The sequence below is a fragment of the Glycine max genome, chromosome 18 (genome assembly GCF_000004515.6).
Source record: "Glycine max cultivar Williams 82 chromosome 18, Glycine_max_v4.0, whole genome shotgun sequence".
NCBI lineage: Eukaryota > Viridiplantae > Streptophyta > Magnoliopsida > Fabales > Fabaceae > Glycine > Glycine max.
The window spans coordinates 5,110,883-5,131,405 of NC_038254.2; the positions used below are offsets into that span (position 1 = coordinate 5,110,883).

The 20,523-nt window shown below is 29.3% G+C and overlaps 1 protein-coding gene across 1 annotated transcript; it reads right to left on the reverse strand.

The window, feature by feature from the left end:
* Nucleotides 1-16,669: 16,669 nt before the first annotated feature.
* Nucleotides 16,670-20,239, reverse strand: LOC100810350 (protein G1-like7). The gene is made up of 2 exons (XM_003552889.5): nucleotides 19,192-20,239; nucleotides 16,670-17,054 (listed from the first exon to the last, which is right to left on the reverse strand). The coding sequence occupies exons 1-2, from the start codon at nucleotides 19,873-19,875 to the stop codon at nucleotides 17,040-17,042; spliced, it is 699 nt and encodes a 232-aa protein (XP_003552937.2). The 5' UTR covers nucleotides 19,876-20,239; the 3' UTR covers nucleotides 16,670-17,039.
* Between the last annotated feature and the right edge of the window lie 284 nt (nucleotides 20,240-20,523).

Genomic DNA, 20,523 nt, shown 5'->3' on the forward strand with positions numbered 1-20,523 from the left:
TGGTTTTTAAAAAATTATATATACAAGGAAATTGTTTATTTTAAGGAAAGCAAGAATTATTTTATTTTTACTTTTTGTAAATTACATGATTTTGACAAGTGCATAGATAATTGAGTCTCACTTCGAGGTGAGATAATCCATGTCAACTAGCCGTAACTGGTTCTGTTATGTTCAATTTGGATAGTAAGATCTGGTATTTGTTATGTGCTGGTCTACTACTTTGCTTTCATTCTTCAAGACAACAAAATGAAATAGCTAATGAGAAGTAACTTTAACTTATTCTAACAATTACTTCAAAATTTGGTCATGTTCTTGATTTTTACAAAACTCTAAAGCAGTGTAATATGATCTAAAAATTACTTTATTGTCATATGTGATTAATTGCTCGTTGCTGCAGCTACTGCCACTAGATATAATGGAACTGACAATTTGTAGCTTCTGAACTTTTATCTTTCTACAAGATGGTTTCTCAAAATCCATTTTCAATATTTTGCCAATCTTGCTGAATGTGAAGACTATCTCTTGATGGAAAAAAAAAAAAAAGATATGACAGACGTGCTTTGAGTTTGTAAATCATTGTTTGGCTGAAATTTTTGTGTCAAGTAACATTTGCCATCTTTATGCAGCTAGAGCTACAATATGCCAGATGAAACAAGTGCTCTGGAGCCTCCTCACAAGTATGTTCCTTGGGTAGTTGTGAATGGAGAACCACTCTATGAGGTCAGTTTTGCAATTTTATACCGGCTGAACCACACACCCCATTCCTGGTGTTTGAATTTTTCACTAAAACATACCTCTAATCAACAGATAATTTATGACACTGAAATTTGTCCTTTACATATATGTAAGTTGCATTATATGATGAATGAAATTAGAAGTGTACAGGAAATTCAAAAAGAACTTGCAAATTTCTTTTCTGCAGGATTATGAGAACTTCTTGAGCTATCTTTGTAAGGCTTATAAAGGCACTGCTACACCCCAAAGTTGCACCCAAGCATCATACCTAAGGGAAGTGAATGCAAAGCCTAAGCATTCAGTTTGCTACAAGGACAGTGGGATGCCAACACGGGAAAAAGTGAGTTCAATCATCGCATCATGGATGCACTAGATGAACCTTGGTGGTGCAGTTTAGATTTGCCAATGCTGCATGTTGAAGCAGTTTGTTTGTGCTATCTTGTATAGTCGTGTTGATCCCTCGAAAAGTAATAGAACTTCTGATGCACATAGTACTTTCGAATAAAATCATGTTGTGTACGTGTGTTTGTGTATAACATTCGTTGCAGTGGTTGTAATTAAGTAAAATTCTACTTTTTTCTTATATTCTTGTCATATAGAAGAAATGTTTTTATTTACTAAAATATTAAGAGTAAATATTCAATTTTATTCTTGAAAGTGTTAATTTCTGACAATTTTGTCCTTAAAAAATCTAAAATTATTTTTTAGTTTCCGGTGATAAATTGATCCTTCCGTTAATCCATCACCGTTAACCTTAACATGAGCATACACATGATATTTGAGCTAGTTAGGTGTCAACCCATGTGTACAAATGTTAACAATGTTAGTTGATGAATAAGATGTATTAATTTGTCACTAAATTCTTGATGGACTATTTTGTCAAATTGAAAGATTTGTTTTTTTTTCTTTACTTTAACCAAGGTTTGTAATGGTTGAATGATAATGACTACTTCCTCCCTCTCTTCCTTTATATAATCTTCTTCCTCCTTTCTTACTATTTTTTTCTTTTCTTTTCTATTGATCAGTGACTTGCATCAAAAAAATTTGGTTGATATCAAATGGGTGGAGATTAAGCGTCAGGGTTTAGTGGAAACAAAATGAAAGTGCACGGTTGTAGCAGTCATGGTTTTCTGAGTGGTATTTTGTTTCATTTTGCATATATTTTATTGGTAGAATTCATGTTTGGATATTAGTTCTGTATTGCAAAAGCACAGTCGCTCAGTTGAGTGAAAGAGTTAGAAATTACATAATTTTATGAAGATTTGAAGACTCTACACTTAATCACATACATGGTACATTTACCATGGCTATGGTTATCAACATAGTCATAGTCAAATGATAACAACCCTCCCATAACAACATCAAGGATCCAATAATGATTGTGGTAAACTCACAATGGTCATGGTCAATTCATGAGGGTCGTGGTCAACCAAGAGGATCATAATCAATCCATAATGGCCCATGGCTTCAGTGTTACTTTTGACCACGATCGTGGTGGATTCACCACAACTGTAGTATGCCTTTTCGTGTAGTTATCATTAGGAAACTATACATGAGGTCTTTGTCTTTGTAACAACAATCTTTATTTTTATTCTTTTCTTTTATGAATTTGAGGGAACCTTGAGGGCTATTGAGGGCTAAAAGCATGGACAATACGACTTGGACGGATCGTGATCATCATTCATACCTATTGGTATGTCTATGTTTACTTTTTTTAGGATTACTAGTTTTGCTCTGATCATGAGTGGCTAGTTCCACCTAGTTGAATGATTATGATGTAACTATCCAAATGTACTTTTCTCCTTGTTCTTAATGGAATTCCATATTGTTTAATGTTAATTAATTTTTTTTCCTAGTGTTTATTTGAAACAAATCATTCTAATACTCAATTGATTACATAGTAGTAATCGTTTGCATGTAATTGGTAGCTTTAGGTAGAGAATATTTTGCAGCAAATTACATGATCAAATTGTTTGGATAATCCCCAGTAGATTAGTTAATATTTAATTAATCATCTCCAAAATTGATTTTATCCTTTGACATAAATTGATAGATCCATGATCATTAAGGTATTGGTTTAAGTCAAAGAACATCTTCTGATCTTGGTCATAGACTTTAGTTGATTTTGGGAATCGATAATTAACTAAGGAATGAATTTCATTAGGATTAAGATTGGAGAAAAATTGGTACTAGTGAGTCATAACTTCTGATAACTTTTATTACAATTCAAAATCTCTCTTTATATTTATTTTTTGGTTTTCTTATAAAAAAATCATAAAAATATTTAAATTCTCATTTTAATCATTTCTATTGTTAGTTTAATAAACTTGACTAATTGGAGATACAACTAGTCATTTGAGTTCAATATCCTAACTTTCGAGTACACGATTACTATTATGTAAAATACACTTGTCCTTGTGCAAGCCTAACATATTTTACACATTAGAAGGCTGTTATTCAAACATCAAAAATAAAATAAAAAAAATAAGGAAGATGTTCTACACTTGCCCATTGCCAAAGGTCGGTTCCATTCATGTCATAAGCTTTGTTTGTTGTAGCTCTATTTTTTGTCATGAAAGATTTATGCATTGGATGAGCCTGCCATTGTTGATGTGCAATATGCTAAAAGCTGTGATTTTTTTGTTTGGGTGAATCCTATTGAAGAGAGGTGGATAGAATAGATGAGAGTGAAGATTGATGACTTATAAAAAAGTTGAAAATTATAAAATACTCAGTTTTTTCTCTATTATATATGTTGGTGGTTGTTTGTTACTTGTTGTGGTTGGTTTAGGGGTGTTGTAAGTGAACAAAATTGTAATGTAAGTTGTTAGTTGATGGATATTGTAATTGGTTCCATATTGTGGGTTTTGGTTGAATTAATTTCTTGGACTACATTGACAGTTAGAGGTATTGTTCAGGGATGAAATTGGTATTAAGTATTATTGTTGAAGGACTTATTTGTCAGTAAATTATATTATAGAGGTATTGTTTAGGTTGGTCATTTTCAAACGATGCAACATAAAAGCTCTGTCCCGACGGTTATGGAGATTGTCAGAGTCATCTCGCTCACTCTAACAATGGTGCGAAGAAGAAAAAGCACAAGCTTTCTCTCACTCTAATAAGGGTGGGTGAAAAAATATAATCTTTGTATCTTATTGGAGAGTAAGAAAATGATATATTCTTTTGACATATTAATCCCAATGTGACTCAGCACAAAGCTTCCATTGACAAATTTGTCCTAATATTGTCACATTGCTAGCATATGTGCTACGTAGGCATAAAACTGAATGTTAACGATGATGGGTTAACAAAATGATAATTTATTGTCAGTTTTGTACATTCAAGAATTAAAAAATAATTTATGATCTTTTAGGATAAAGATTATCCGTGTTTGACACTTTAAATGATGAAATTGAGTATTTGCCCAAATATTAAATGTAACTTTGCAATAAGATAAAAAAAAGTTAGTTTATTATTTTAAAAAAAATAGACTAAAATTGGCAAGGAAAAATGATTAGATGCTTAATTTTTTGTTTTATTAATATAACACAAAAATAAATAAAAGTTTTAGTTAATTATTATCTTATGACTTTTAATAATAATAATAATAATAATAATAACAAATCATTCACCCAACATGTTATTATTATTTTTTCCATTCAACTAAATTATTATATTATCATAATTATAAATATTTTTATTATATATAAATAAAAATAACATATATTTATTTTCATTTAATTTGTTTTTAATATTTTTAATTTTGTGCATGATATATAAAGGAAGTTAACATAAATGATTTAAAATTTTATTTAAAATAAAAACTTGAATAAGGATAAACAAAAGTAAAAAAGTAGGAAATGCAAAATAAAAAAAGTTGGATAGTAAAATGTGTAATTAAGTCTAAGTATATTGGAGTGTCAATAATTTCACCTTATTTTTGTTCTATAATTTTTTATTAAAAATTTCATTCAAATTAAATCTTGATACAGAAATTATAAAAAAAAATTAAGAATATAAACAGATGAGCGAATAAACAAAAAAAATCAGAGATTAATTTGAAAATTTTAACATATTTATATTATTATTTAATCACAATTGTTAATATGATTTTTATGATGAAGATAAACTTATAATAAATGGTAGTTTCTGATTTTTTTTAACCATAACCTATTCTCACCAATCAAATTGCATATGCTAAAGAAAAACGTATAATTAACAAACTTTATATATTTATGCAAGGGTGGCTCTTATGATAGATTTACTTCTTTTACTGGTGTGCATCTTAAGTTGCAAAGAATTGATATCAATTTTTTTTTTTTACAGAACTTGATACCAAAATCAAAATTATAAACAATTATTATTACTTTATTTACTAACGTATAGTAGATGTATTTGTTTGCATATATTCATATTTAGATATAAAAACAAGCTACAACGTAAACATGAACGTCGATATGTCCGAATGATTAAGGAGACAAACTTGAAATTTGTTGGGCTATGCCTGCGCAGTTTCGAATCCTGCTGTCGACGTTCTTCCTCTGTACATTACACATTGTCAACCATGATGGAGGGTAAGGGGGTCTTTTTTCAGGTGTGTAGGGGCCAATAACAAATGTGGTAGACTAATATCAATGCCTTATATTCTTTTTTGTTTGGCCCAACACCCAGGTATAATGATGGGTTGTTTGAACTTTTTAATATAGATTATGCATTAAAGCCCAAATGATTACGATTTCAATCCCCCTTGTCCAGCTTACATGTTCACCCAAGATTCAAATAGATACGAATCACATTATTAATGATTTTAGCTTGTGTTTGTTTTTGAAGATTGAGGTAATATTATAGAGAAATTTTGTAATTTTTTGTGTGATACCCACTTCTTTTACACTCTATTTTAATTTTTTAAAAAATTATTGTATTTTTATCCTCTAAACCAAACACACTCTTAATGATCTCTTTCATAGCTCTAGTAGTGAATTCCAAGTTCCCAATCAACAATGAGAAAAAATATGTTCCTTAATCAAAGTCATAGAGTCCTTACCATTATCTTTGTATTGCTATGGTTGAGAGTTAAGACTGCATCAACTCATTCCAAAGGGTCAAACTAAATATGTTGTGATACTTAATAAATACTTAATAAACAAGATCTAACTTTGAAAATTGTTTAAGGGAAATAAAATATATGATGCTACAGTATGAAAAGTATAAACACTTACAGAATATTTTTTTTTTGGATGAATCAATATATTTTTCAGTTGAGAGTTAATGGCTAATTTCTTAAGATATTAAGATTTATTTAAAAGATTAATTTTTTACACCAAATATTTTTCATAACATAGATCTGAAAATCAATCCTCTAATAATATATTTAAAGAATAATATTATTTGACAACTATACCACATTTATATTGGTAGTAGAACATTAGATCTACTACTAAAAAAATGTCATATGCCGGAAAAAAAATATTGGATATTAAGATTGTTTCTGTTGGTTGAGTATTTGTTATTAATCGATTTTTATTGGTACGGTAGATATAATTACAGAAAGTATTACCTAAAAGAAAATTTTAAAAAATTTGCTACAACCAATGGTTCTAGCAATTTAAGTTTTGATTATAGTCATTATCATATAAGAAATTAAATCACTTTTTAAAATGTACCAATAACACGAAAAGAAAAGGACACATATACAGAACACTACTTAATGTTTTATGAAGAAGATGACTCGTTAAATATTAATATAGCATTTTTTTTATATACATAAATATCACTATAGTGTTTTTTTTAGGTTTAAATATTAACACAGTGTTTGACACTATACTCAATGTCGTTCTTAATTAATTCTATAATCTTACGTAGAATGTAATACATGCATGTATTATTTTTTAATGTCATATTTTTTTAATTATTTTATTCAAACATATCACAAAACTTATACATTGTGTTTATATATTCTAAAAATGATTTTCTGTTTATTGTCAACATCTTCTGTGAGTTCAACTTTCTTCTTCCCCGCGCCACCTTGCAAAGTAGTGTCCATCTCATCTTCCATCTTTAAACACTGATCATATATAGTCGTTGTTGGAAATCTTAGTTAATGAATTTATATTTTATAATCGTATATAGCAGGACCAAGACAACAGTCTCTTATTGTGGCTGTGAGAGGATCTCGTAGTTTTAATTTGGGTTTTTACACACCGACTTCCAAAAATGATTGATGCAAAAATACACGTCAATTGTATGAACTTTTACCAAAACAATCTAGGTAGCTCAGTTGAATAAAATATGTTAAATGTTATAAATTCTCTTACAACTATCTTTGATTCTTACAAAAGAAAAATATGAACTTTTCAATACAATTTCGAACACATCTTACACTAAGGGCAACATTGATTCTTTGCAAACCTCCTTTAAAGTTTAAAATGGCACAAAGAATTAAATATCTTGAGCTGGAAGAATTACAGAGTTAGATCAATTAAGAGTATTGCTGCCTTGTTAAAGAGCTAGAGAAGTCTTAAAAAGAAAGGGATCAAAGGAAACCTAATAACACAAGAGAAGAGATAACGAAAATGGAATAAGTTTTAAATGTATATAACTCAATAATTAATTTTTTTACATAATTTATATAAATAAATATTGCATTTATATAAGGAACCCTACAAAAATTGCAAAAATATATTTTTCATTTTTATTAACCTGGATGAGCATATTTAAGGAATGTACCATACACGTCATATCTTGGTATGTATTCAGACACGATCTCCATTAGGAGATACTTGCTAAACTGTCCACAGATAGTTATTAGGAGATAACATCTTTCCATAATTCATAGATACTTAGTTAGACAAAAGATAAATGGATATTTTACTCATTTTTATATACATAAATATATTGGGTTTAACTGACTTAATAGTCAAAGTTCCTTTGTAGTATTCTCATCACATGCTAGAGAATGAAATCGGTGATCATACTAATACTTGACGACATAAAATATCAGACTATTTGACTAATAAACTTAATAAAAACAAGTATAATTTTTCTACAATATATTTCTTTTAACTCACGTACTGTATTCAAAACTTTATTCAAAAAAACTAAGCTGCATATAACTTGCATCCAAGAGGGTGATAGAGTTAGTGAACTTTCAGCTTTTTAATTACATGTCTTTTTTATTTTGTTCCTACCATATTCATGTGATAGTGTAAAAAAAAAAACATATTCTTGTGATAGTTTCTCTTCAATGGTTTTCAAGTAAAAAAGGCTAGACCTAATTATAACTTTTGTTAGCCTAAATTTGTACTTCAAGTTTCGACTTTAGATATGTTATGTCTTACTTTCAATATTTATTGTATTCACTTATGCGCTTGTTTTTAGTTTAGTTATTTTTTGCTAATTGAACTTTCATTTTCTTTTCAATTATTATTCTATGGGATTACCTTTGTTGTCTAAACAAGATGACTATATCAGTTGCCTTCTCTTTCTTTGAAATTTCAATTTTGAAATGTATAAAACACTCTTGTGAAAATTTAATTATAAAATTGATTTAATCACTTTTGAAACTCATTTACTTATCACTAACAAATTAACAACTAACATTGGCCTTTAAAAAAACTGATCACATTTGGAATTAAAATTTTCAAAATTAATTGAAAAATGTTTAATATATTTTGAAATTAAAATTTCAAAAGGAATTTTAAGTATTCTTCTGAAATGTATTGATAAATATTTTTCTAAAATCAAATTTTAATTAACAAGTGATTTGCATGTAAATCACTTCCAAGGTTAAACAAAGGTATATAATTTTGAAACAACAGTTAAAAAAAGATTGTAGAGAAATTTTAAAAAAGGATAATATAAAATATCATTTCCTTTCTTGAGTTTTAGTTAAAAAGTCATATTATTGTCTTCATTTAGTACTTTTATTTTCTATTTTTTTCAAGTCCATATTTTAATTTGGGATTAGATCTTTCCTTTATATAAGCTAACTTCAATAGTCATATCTAAGAATCTAAGGCAGTGAGTTTAGTAGATTTTAATTTTGGGTAATCTGTTTATTTAAAATATTTAACACTTTTCTCTTATTATCATTTCACTTATGTAACTTAAATTTATTTGCTTGTAAACATGCATCAATATAGAACTTACATATAAATCAAATTATTTTAGAGATAACTATTGATAAAGTTATTCTCTTTAATAACTATTTGATTATACTAATTTTCTTAATTGAACTGTTAAATTAAAAAAATTAGTGTGTATAATTTTTTTATAAAACTTTAAAACTATTTGATACTTCATTAAATAAATTCAATGCAACATATAAAATATTTTTTAAAAAATATTAATAAATATTTATTACAATATTAGGTAATTATAAATGTTTAATTTATCTAACATTGTTCATCGTGGACAATATTTTAGGTAATATATATAACTTTAGAACGACAAGAATCTAATTCTATCTCTGAAAGAACGCATTCCTATTTTCTTTTCTTGTTTTTTCCTGCGACAAGAAGTATTGGATTGAATGTGGTTTGAAAATCTAGCCAAAAAGTCCCAACGAAATCAATACCTTGCCCTACCACCCATTTGATGAACTTGACCTCGTTTCTCTGGTTTCTTACAACATGACATGGAGTTTAAAAATAAGACGAAGACGGTGGGTTTTGTTTTTTTTTTTTTATGTGTATGAAAATGGTAATTTGAATCATGACATGGAAGGCTGAAATTAACTTGAAGGAATTTATAGAAGTGGAAATTAAATCAAAAAATATAAAATTGTGTTGTATCAAAGAAGACAGTGTGTCAGCAAAGAAATTTAGGGGCCGGATATGGCTGTCGGTGATCAAACAACAGTTTGTCAAATGATATCAGTCACTAGCACATCGTTTATACAAATATTATTATGAAACTATCTCTGGTTGCAATTTACAATTGCAATGGCTTCAATTAATTCCTTTAGGGGTACATATAAATAATAAATACTTTAGCATTTTGTTCAGTCCATAAATGCCCAATTAACATTGCTTGTTGCTTGAAAAAAGGACCGACCACTACTGTTGGCGTTAAAGACACTAAAGCCCTACCCTAGTTTTTGTTAAATTGCTTTCCTCCGAATTCCAAGAATTTTTTAGATATGAGATAGTATAAGGTTTCGTTCCATAGAACATTGTTACTTCAGTTAAAAAATAGGGAAGTAATGACATGCATATTTATCAATTATACAAGTAATATTATTAACCACATCCAACAACTATCAACCGCATGCATCAAAGTGGATTAATTCACATTAAATTATTATAATTTTATTATAGATTTTAAGTTTAAGTTTTAAATATATAGTTATGTTAAATATTTAGAATTTTTTAAAACTTTATTTATTATAATTATATTCAACTTGAATATGATTATCTTTAAAAAAATATATGATCTTTTTTGTAAAAAAAAAAAAATGTGCTCTAGATAAAAAAAATCTTGCACAACTAATACATGGAAGTGTTTGTGAGAGGGCTTGAGAGGAGTCTATTTATATTTCTGTTGATTCAAAATTTTGAAAGAGTTATTATATATTTATCTGAATTCAAACCCAATTTTGATCTAATTAAATTTGAAATATATGTGACCCATTAAGTCAACTTGATTTGATTTGTTGATATAATATATCAATATTAATGGCATATAACTAAATAAAAAATTAAATAATATACATTTGAGGTATATAATATTTTATAATATATATTTTAAGATAAATACTTTCAAAATTAGTAGTATACTAATTAATGTAATATTATACTAAACAAATCCATGAGTAAAGAAGTTATATTATTAATACATAATCATTCAAAAAAGTTATATTGTTTTTTTAAAAGAGTTTATATGTCAATTAATTAGATTGAGATGATCCAAAGTATAATCCAAATTTATATATTCTCAAAATATATAAAATATAATTTCTTAAATATTAATTTGTCAAAGGTAGCTTCGGCCTGCAACAGGTTTTGAGAGTACATAACAGGTGTTGAGAACCCCTAGATGCACCATATGTACAATACTCTGAAACTAGCACTTTTTTTTTGTTTTTATATAAAAGTGTAACTAGCACATTAATTGTAAAAGAAATAAAAAAATTAAAGATTAATTCTAATAAAATAAAAATTTAGGATATTTATTTATAAAACAAGTAGAATTTAGGAATATTGAGCACTCTTTTCCCTTTAAAGATGAATGCAAATTGTTTGCATTATTAACTACTAATGCGCACACACTAAATTCGATAGACATAAATTTGGGTACTTATAGTAGAAGACACGGTAAAAATAGATTAAAAAAAATTAATTACGCGAAACTAACAAGAAAACGACAATAATAAGAAGACTGACGCATTAGAACATACTATAAACCTCTTGGAAATGTTTAGAAGAGGCATTAGTCATTCAGAGAAATGCACCATACTTGTTATTATTCGTCACATACTAATACATCATATTCCATAATTGAAGGGCATCTTTACTAAAAATAGAAATTAAAGAAAGAGTTTAACGTGATGCATTATGTAAAATACTTTATATTATTGATTAATTATAATTTATTATTTGTATAATTTTTTAAATAATTATCATAAAAATTAATAAATTTATTATACATGATGATGATAATGTGGTGTAGTTAAATAATAATATAAAGCTTATGTTATTAGTATTTTTTTCTTATTAAAATAATTTCATTTCTTTGACTAACTACAATATGATCATCTAAATACATTATACATAAATTCAGCTTTTTTTTAGACAAAGTTATTTATTATAAGATTCTTTCAACATTTTAAACATATTTTTTATTAGTTAAATTTTTAAAAAACTATAAGTAAAATTTATCACACAAGATATAAGATTTACATAAATTTTACTTTCTCTATTTCTTTTTAAACATCAAATTTTTTAAAGATTTTTATTTTTATTTATTTGTCATTTTTAAAGTTTAAGATAATATTAATTATTTTTATATTAATTGTGTTCTTGCTTTCCACCTAATATTTAATTAATATATATATACATAAAAAAATGAAATAAAAAATCTCAATTATTTTATTAAGATCGAGAAAAAATATTATATTTATTGATTTTTGCATAATAATCCTATTATCAAAAGGAACAATGAAGTAATTAATAATAAAAAAAGAATTAAATCATTAATTGCTGACATTTCTCAATTCCCCGGTTAGCATACACCATTGGATCCCATATCAGCATCTTATCCCCAATTAATTAAAATCCAACAATAATAACGACCCGTCACATACGTTATGGGTGAATAATAAATATATTCGCTTCTCATCTGATTCTACGCCACCACCATCTTAATTATTTAGAGCAGAAATGTTCATGGTGCGTTACATTAACCTATCTTTATTAAATTGAGAGCAGCTTAAATGTGTTTTCAGCTTATGATAAATTAATCAGTTTTATTTTAGGTTTCTAATAAAAAAATATATCAAATTTTTAATAAATAAAAAATTTGTTTTTTATTTTTGTTATATTATTTTAGTCCTTTTAATATTTTTTGTTTTTATCTTTAAAATACACAGATCATTTATCATAAGTCCGTATAAATATTTTTCAAAAAAACTAATACAAAATGAAAAAAAAATTATAAGGACTCAAAATGAAAAATAATATATTAAAAAGACTAAATCAAAATAACAATCAAAAACAAAAATTTATTTTATTAGAAACTCGTCGTCATTTCTTTATTAGGAATTTCAAATAAAATTCACAATTTATCATGAATCCAAAGCAATATTTTAAGACATATTTAAAAATTCGCATCATCTAAGGATAAAATGAATATATTTTAGTTTATTTATGTTTTAAGCTCAATTCTCCTAATATTATTATTAAGATCATCGCAGTGGAAGTATTATCCACGCCACTTTAATATTTAGTGATTCATCATGATTGAGAATAAAAAAAGTATTTATAAACTATTATGAGTATTGACTCATGTAAGACTTTTGACGTACAACAACAACTCATAAATATTTCTAATTTAAAGAGTATAGGAATATTAAATAAACTTTTTTATTCTTTTGCACTGATTTTTAATTTATAAGAAAAATATTTAAATTTGATTTTATAACTTAATTTTTAAAAACTTATTTAATTATTTTATAGTACACTTTTTTAGTTTAAAAATTAGTTGGTTCAATAATAAGTTATTACATCTATCAATCACATTAATAATAAAATGAATTTATTGTCAATGTTCCTTATAAATTTCGTAAAATAATGAGACGAAATTTTCTTCGCTCCGATCTTGAAAGTAAACGGTGCTGTCGCTAGCCGTTTTGGCAGCGTCAATGAGGACCATTAACCCATTAGCATTAGCATTAATTACATATTAGAAATAAGAAATAGAGACATTCTCATTTAAAATAGAGTAAATAGTAAAAAATGCGTATTTAATCTAAAGAAGAATGAAATTGAAGCACTCACACTACGTAGTAATACAACAAATCAAATATAGTTCTTTATGTGTCGCTTCTAGGGTAGGAGAGAAGAGTATATACGTCATCAATGATTGTGATGACAGCTAATTAAGCTGATTAAAGATTTGAATTAATTTCTTCAAATTACATAAAAATTAACAAGCATCTCCAACAAATGATTAACAATGTATGCTATTGTAAGTTTCTTTCTTGCGTTCTCTGTTATATTATCCATTCAAGCCAGACATCCTACCCAATCATTTCTAATTTTCTATACCATTATTTTATAAATTATATCCATGTTTTTTTAACATAAAATTGAACATTTTAATTTAAATTGGATGAAATAATTCATAGAATCATTCAATTTGAAATCTGAGTTAGGAAGATAGGATTTCGTGATATATTAATCGAGGAGATCGATCATGAGCATATTCATATATGCAAACTCAACAAATTTCAATCATCCGCTATTCAAATAATCAAATTGTTGTCATCTTTGGAAAATTTTGGAAACGTTCAAATCGTCTAAAAAATGTTGGCATTTGCATGTCAAATTCTCTTGGGAGAAATTCCTACAAAAGGAATGATCTCTTTAAGAAGAATGTCATTATAAGTTCTCATTAAATTTATGTTGTATATTTTGTCGTAACTGTTGCAAACCTATATCGCTATACATTTTTTCCCTTGCATGTTGTCTATTTTGTTTTGATTAGATTATTAGTGTATTACTCATGGCTTGGCTTCCAAATAGCCATGCCCCAAAACTAGTCCGGAACATTATAGCTGGCCAACAGTGTTAAGTAAAGAAAAGAAAAACATGAAATTATGTTTAACGATTGTTAGAGCCATTTAAGTAGTTTGGTCCATTAATTGGCTAGTCCTAATAGGATATCTTTCAATAAAAAAAATTAAACTATATATAAAATAAGCAAATAATGAAATTACAAAGCAATTCCCTTATTAAGATTTTTTTATTTCTCACCACTTGTTTTTAAATAATTGAATTCCCCAATTTCCTTTCACGCACATTTTTATGAATGGACTTTACCTTCATCATTTGCACATACACATATTTATGAATGGACTTGCTTTCATATATTTACACGTATTTGTTTCTTCAGATACCAGAAAGCTTGTCAGAAATCTTTTTACTCAAGAGTTCTTGAAGAACTTCATCACTTAAGAAATACTCCCTCTATTTTAGAATACATGACATTTTACAAAATCAATGGTATTGAATATTTTTTTTCTAAGACTACCCTTAAGAAATACTTATTAAAAATAAATGAGTAATTAATTAGAGAGATAAATGATATATTAAAAATTTATTTAATTTTTTCTTTAAAGTTCAATAAATTAATTATATTCATTCATACTTGTGTAAAAATCTTAAATGTCATATATTTTGAAACCAAGGAAGTATATAGGATAAATGTTTATTCTAGTATAATTATATACTAGTACAAAAAAAATCATATGCAAATTGGGTTAAATAAAAGATTGTAATAAGCAAATATCTTTGGTTATAGAATTTTATTTTAAATTTATAATAAATAATTTAAATTATAATATTAGTTTATTTTTAATTATTGATAATTTATAAAAAAATAATTGAAATTTAATTTAGATATTAAGATAAAAGAAAAGGTAGTTTGAAATAATTGAGATGATTTTCTTTTTGTCCGGTTGTGATAATCTATAGAGGGTGAAGTGTGAAAAATTATTACATGATTGAAGACCACATGACCTTGACTAATCCATATGCAACACATAATTAAGTCTTAACAATTTTTTGTTATAAGTTAAAAATTTAAATTTATGCTACATAAAGATCGGCCAAACTAATTAAGACACATAATGTGTTTGGAAACATGCTAGAGGCATTATTTGATGTTAATGTCCAAACAACTAACAGTTGCTTTTGCGTGATGCCATTTTGCACAAAACATGAAATAGCGCGGGTTTCGAACCCAACATACACTTCGAGGTCTTAGGTCATGTATTAATTTCTCTCGTGAAGACACTTCCAAATGAGAGAAGAAAATTGAAAATGCCCGAAAAAGTCCCTAATGGAGAGTAGGGAGAGTGGAAGTATATCATGGTACGTTTGAACTCTGAATACACAATATAGAACCCTAGTTGGAGCCAAAAATCACATAAAAAACAAGATAAATCCTAAGCAATTCTGTGTTAAGTAATTTTATTTTTTTACCATGAAAAATTAATTGCTTTTATATCAAGGGACCGCCAATCCAAACATGTCATGAACTTATTACTTATGATTTTCCAAATTGTGTATTTCAATTTTTATGACATATTGAAGTTCAGTTTTTGCACTTTAAATTAACTAGTGACACGGCAAACCAAGTGGATGGATCTCTGCAGCACCATGCACATTAAACAATGGACGCACGAGCACACACAAAGGCAGCAAGGACCAGAGTTATGAGTGTATATGCTGATAGTGGTTTGCACGCAAAAGATACCTGAAAGCTGAAACTTACTGTCTCACACACACACAATGTGAAAAAGAGCAAAACCAAGAGGCCACCACCACGCGGTTGCAAAAAAATAGCGTAATGATTGATGATCCTACCCAAGTTTTGAAAACCATCACAGGATTACAATGCAAAAGGCAACAACAAGGGACAGCTCCACCGTACCACTGCACTGCCCCAGGGCCCCCTCCACCCCCTCAGCTGGATCGAAATTTTTGCCCAACAAAACAAAGACCCATCACCATCCATTTTCGGTACTAGTATTAATTGTCAACAAATGCACCCCATCTGTTTGCAAAATGTGCACGTAAATATATGGCTCTAGTTGCTGCATGCTGGGGACACTATACCCCACGTGTTACTGTGTACTCTGTTCATTTTCTGCGACTTTAAACAATGCCATGTGGGCATCACCTCCTTATTGGCTAATATAGCTCAAGCCCTTGTTTTCAATTTTCTTTGATGGGCATTCTAAACTATAGTATATATAGTACTTAAGGTAAATAATTTTTACACTTTTGTTTAATATCATAGATGTATAGTTATGTATGATAAGTGTTAGTAAAAATAACCACAATTCTAAAACACACAAGAATATAAGATTTAAGGAGATCTAATAAGTGTATTTATGTTTTTGAAAGCATAATAATTGTTTTTTATTATTGATTATGCAAATAGTTTGTCCATTCATAGGATATGAGCCATATAAAAAAAATATTAATTTTTATAATAGTTATTTTAAAAATTATAAGATGATTTGATAAAAATTTATATAAATTAAACACGTGAAGATTCATTTCTACTATGAGACTAAACCCTTCAATTAGGAGTAAAAAAGTAAAGTCCTAGCTCCCATAATGAGTTACAAATAATGGAGTTAATTTATTTAATTAGGGTCAAGGGTCTACTACTTGCACAACAATCAATCAATCAATCACTGATGATGGGTAGGCTATGGGTAAAGTAATATAAACAAATTTGAAGTACATATTCGTTTTTTCCAATCCATAACGTCAATAATGGCCCTTTTCAAATGGTCTTTGTGTGAGACAATCACAAGAAGCAGGTGCCTTAAGAATAAGGAAAAAACAACCCCTAAATCTAATCGAATCCCACCCAACAGAAAACGCCCACCCCTCTCTCATAAATGAAGCATATGCTGTTTTTTGTTTTGGCGAATGCAGAGGGTTCTGCCATACTATACTACCATTCTATATGGCGACAAGAGAGGCAAAAAATTCAGAATCTAAGTGGGATTGCCTTTCTCCTGACGAACCTTGTGATATATGTCCATTGCACTTATTTCTCTTCAGAACTCACTGACCCATGTACTGTAGTATAATAAATAAAATAAATAAATAAACCTGAATAAAAAGGACAATTCATATTTCATCGTATTAATATTGGATGTACGTATTTCTTAGGGTAAAACTGGAAAAGAAAAGAGAGTGTAATCAGTGGATTAATGTAGAAAGAAAGAAAGAAAACGGATTTTTATATATTTTATTTTATTTTTAGAAAAAGAAGGGATATATCCAATTTTTCTTTTTGACTTTTTAGAAATCGAAATGGTTAAAGTGGCCACCGCACATAATAAAGAAAAAACAAAAGAGAGTGAGAAATAAAGTTCCCTACACGAAATTATGTGGTTCCACAAAAGGCCAGAAAGCGAAAGTTCTTGTTACATTCAAAAGTATATGAATATTTCTTTATGGAGAGAGAAGGATAAAAAATAATGCCAGAAAAAGAAGAACCAAACAAAAAAGTAATACAAAGAAATAATTTCGGTACCATTATCATGAGTAGATGGATCATGATTTAGTGGATATATGGGTCCAAAATTCCAAATTTACATTAAAAAACGTGGATTTGTTTGGGAGGGCCTGGTGGGTCTATGCTATAATAACAAATGGAACATAACAAATAAATTATAGCTGAGTTATGATAATACAAATGAATGAGTAATAGTATAATCAACATAAATATAGAATGCAAAGGACGGTTGGCTAATGGTCCTTTTCACACTTAGGTGGTGGTTACCAAAATAAAATATGAGCAGCAATCACAAGGCATTACTTTTTTTTCGTTGATGCTTGCATCCTATATCTTTTAGTAGGTGTTGTTTTCACGGAAAGATATGTCAATTATAGGTATCGTAGGAGAGAGAGAAAGGTAAGACATAGGAGAGGGGAAGGTGGTGAAAAGAGATAATAATATCTCAAAATTAACTTACCTAGGCCAAGAGAAAAACAATAAGCCAAAATTGCAAAGCTGAAATACAAAATCTTACAACACAAAATCTTAGATCATGTTGCAAAGGGGGCACCTGAAACAGAAGCTCAAAAAAATGTTGTAGAATGATAAGCACACGTGTGTATCACTGGTGAAGACCAACAGATATCAAGGTATATAGAACCCGGGGACCATCGAACAGTGTTGCATGGAGTAGTATAAAGAAGGATTAGATCTTTTAATTGACTTATTCTATGTGTTGTTTACCATCTTACTAGCCAGCACCACTAAAATAAGACAATGACGAGGGGGGAAAAAAAAATTCTAATAATTATCTACCCTTCAATCCTAAAATGATTATGATTATTATCATAATGAAATGGTCAATTCCTATGATATAGCTCTCTCATCTATATCTAACTTTGCAGGATGACTATCATGGATTAAGACATCATTGTGATTATTTATTTATTTATTCTTTCCCATTGTTCAAAATTTGGCCAAATTGTTATGTGTGCACACACCACTGATTGGAGTTTCACCAGTCAAGACAAAAACGAAATGTCATTTCAAACAAAGAGAAACGATGTGCTTGCTAGTTTCCTTAATGGCATCATAGGAATATATACTTCCTAGTGAGAAAAAAAATGTAACAACAGCGTTTGAGCTCTCTCCTTCGCTCTCCAACAGTTAACCCCACAAAGGAACCAGGAATGAAAACAAAGAATTATGAGTCTTAGTTCATGAAAATGAAATGCTCTTGGAGTTGTCTATTCTAGCAACGAGTTCATTCCTATAACTCCACTATAGCGGACGATTGAGTCCTTAAATCTTAACATAAGCATATCAAACACCACCTCCCAAAAACAATACCAAATTAAAAAAATATATATATAGCAAAATATATCAAATGATCGAGAAGAAACCTAGTGATGAAGTGCCATGTGAACTACATCAAGCTAGCAAGAGAATAATGACATTACGAATAATGCTATAGCTCAATATAGCAGATAGAGATCAGAATGATTGCGCATGAGACATAAACAATTAAACAATATATATTTACACCTAAAATTCGTAGATGGAAAATCGCCATAATAAAATATGCAACTTGATAATTATATAAGCCTTGTAATCACAATTAATTTCCTTAGAAAACTAAAAATAGATAGTAATAATGTAAAAACAAAAAAAATTAAGGAAAAATAAATAATTAAATAACTATTAAAATTATACTGTGGTTGTAGTATCATTAGCTGTGGCAGTTGCTGAAGAAGTTAAACTAGCACTAGAACCAGCTCCACCACCAATAGCGGTATCACCACCGCCACTCGGAGAGGCAACTGCACCGCTACTACCACCACCACCACTACTCACCATCACCACGGTGGTCCTCTTCCGCTTCTTCTTCTCATAAGGGATCCCTCTTGCTTTAGCCTGACCTTCTCTTACCTCCCTGAGGTAAATTCTGACGGCCCTGGCGCCGAACGGGTTAGACTCAGGGCGGCCTCCGTTTTCCTCGTAAGCCGCCCTGAGTCGCCCGATCAGGGCGTCAAGGCTTCCCCACGCTTGTTTCAGTGGGCAAGCGCAGGGCGCAGGAGGGTTGGGGTACCCGTAGTACGGGCACCCCGTGATGTGAACCTTGGTTTTCCCGAATTGGTCCAAGTACTTCAAGAACTCAATGACGTGTGCGCCACTGCACCGCGCCAGCGTTAATGGGGGCTTGTGGTTCTGTAGGTACTGCAGAAACGTGTTCCAGTCTCGACGCTTTTGCGATTCGTAGCGGCTCGGAGGCGCCGGCGATGATCCTCCGGGTTGTGGTGCTGCTGCTGATATGGCTGGAGCTGAAGAGCCTGATGCTGGAGCTGCTTCTGTTGAAGTGGGTTGGGGTGGTGGTGCCTCCCCTGATGCTGAGGCCATGATCAAGAGCTTGTAGAACCTACTGGGGTAGGTTCAATTTAGGTAACTCTGTGTTTTGTTGTTTGATCTATGTGATCTAAGTGAGGTTTTTTTTTTGTTTCTGTTGGATTGAGGTTGAGGAAGTGAGGTTTATGGGACTGTGATTTTTGGTTTTGTTTTGGGGTATATAGGAAAGTGAAAGGAACTAGGGTTTGGTTTAGGTGGGTATGGTTTGAGGGTGATGAAGAGGGTTTGAGGGTGATGTTTTCACGGGGAAAGGGTTTCTGGTTTTTGTTCTCTTTTTCGTGAGAAGGAAAGAAAAGGAGAGAGAGGGGGGGAAAGGGGGAAGGGAGCGTTTTATTGCTTGGTTTGGACTTCACTTTAGAGTCACAGAGAAAAACGGTAGAAAAAAAAATCAAAATTAAATAATACTAATACTAGTAGAAGAGAGTGGATATACCTTTTTAGGAAAAAAGAAAATGTGAAAAATAATAATAATAAATGTATTCTCAAGGGAATCCCCTGTAGCATGCAGGTATACCGTGAGAGGAAAAGTTTTTAGTTTTAGATTTTATTTGTCAATATTTGCATTGTGTTAGAGGTTTTTAAACTTGTACATATTACTCAAACTCTCACTGTTAAATTCATCTAGAAGACTTTCCAACATAA

Excerpts from the sequence above, each read along its gene's own strand:
- LOC100810350 (XM_003552889.5), bottom strand. The coding sequence starts at position 19,875 with ATGGCCTCAGCATCAGGGGAGGCACCACCACCCCAACCCACTTCAACA.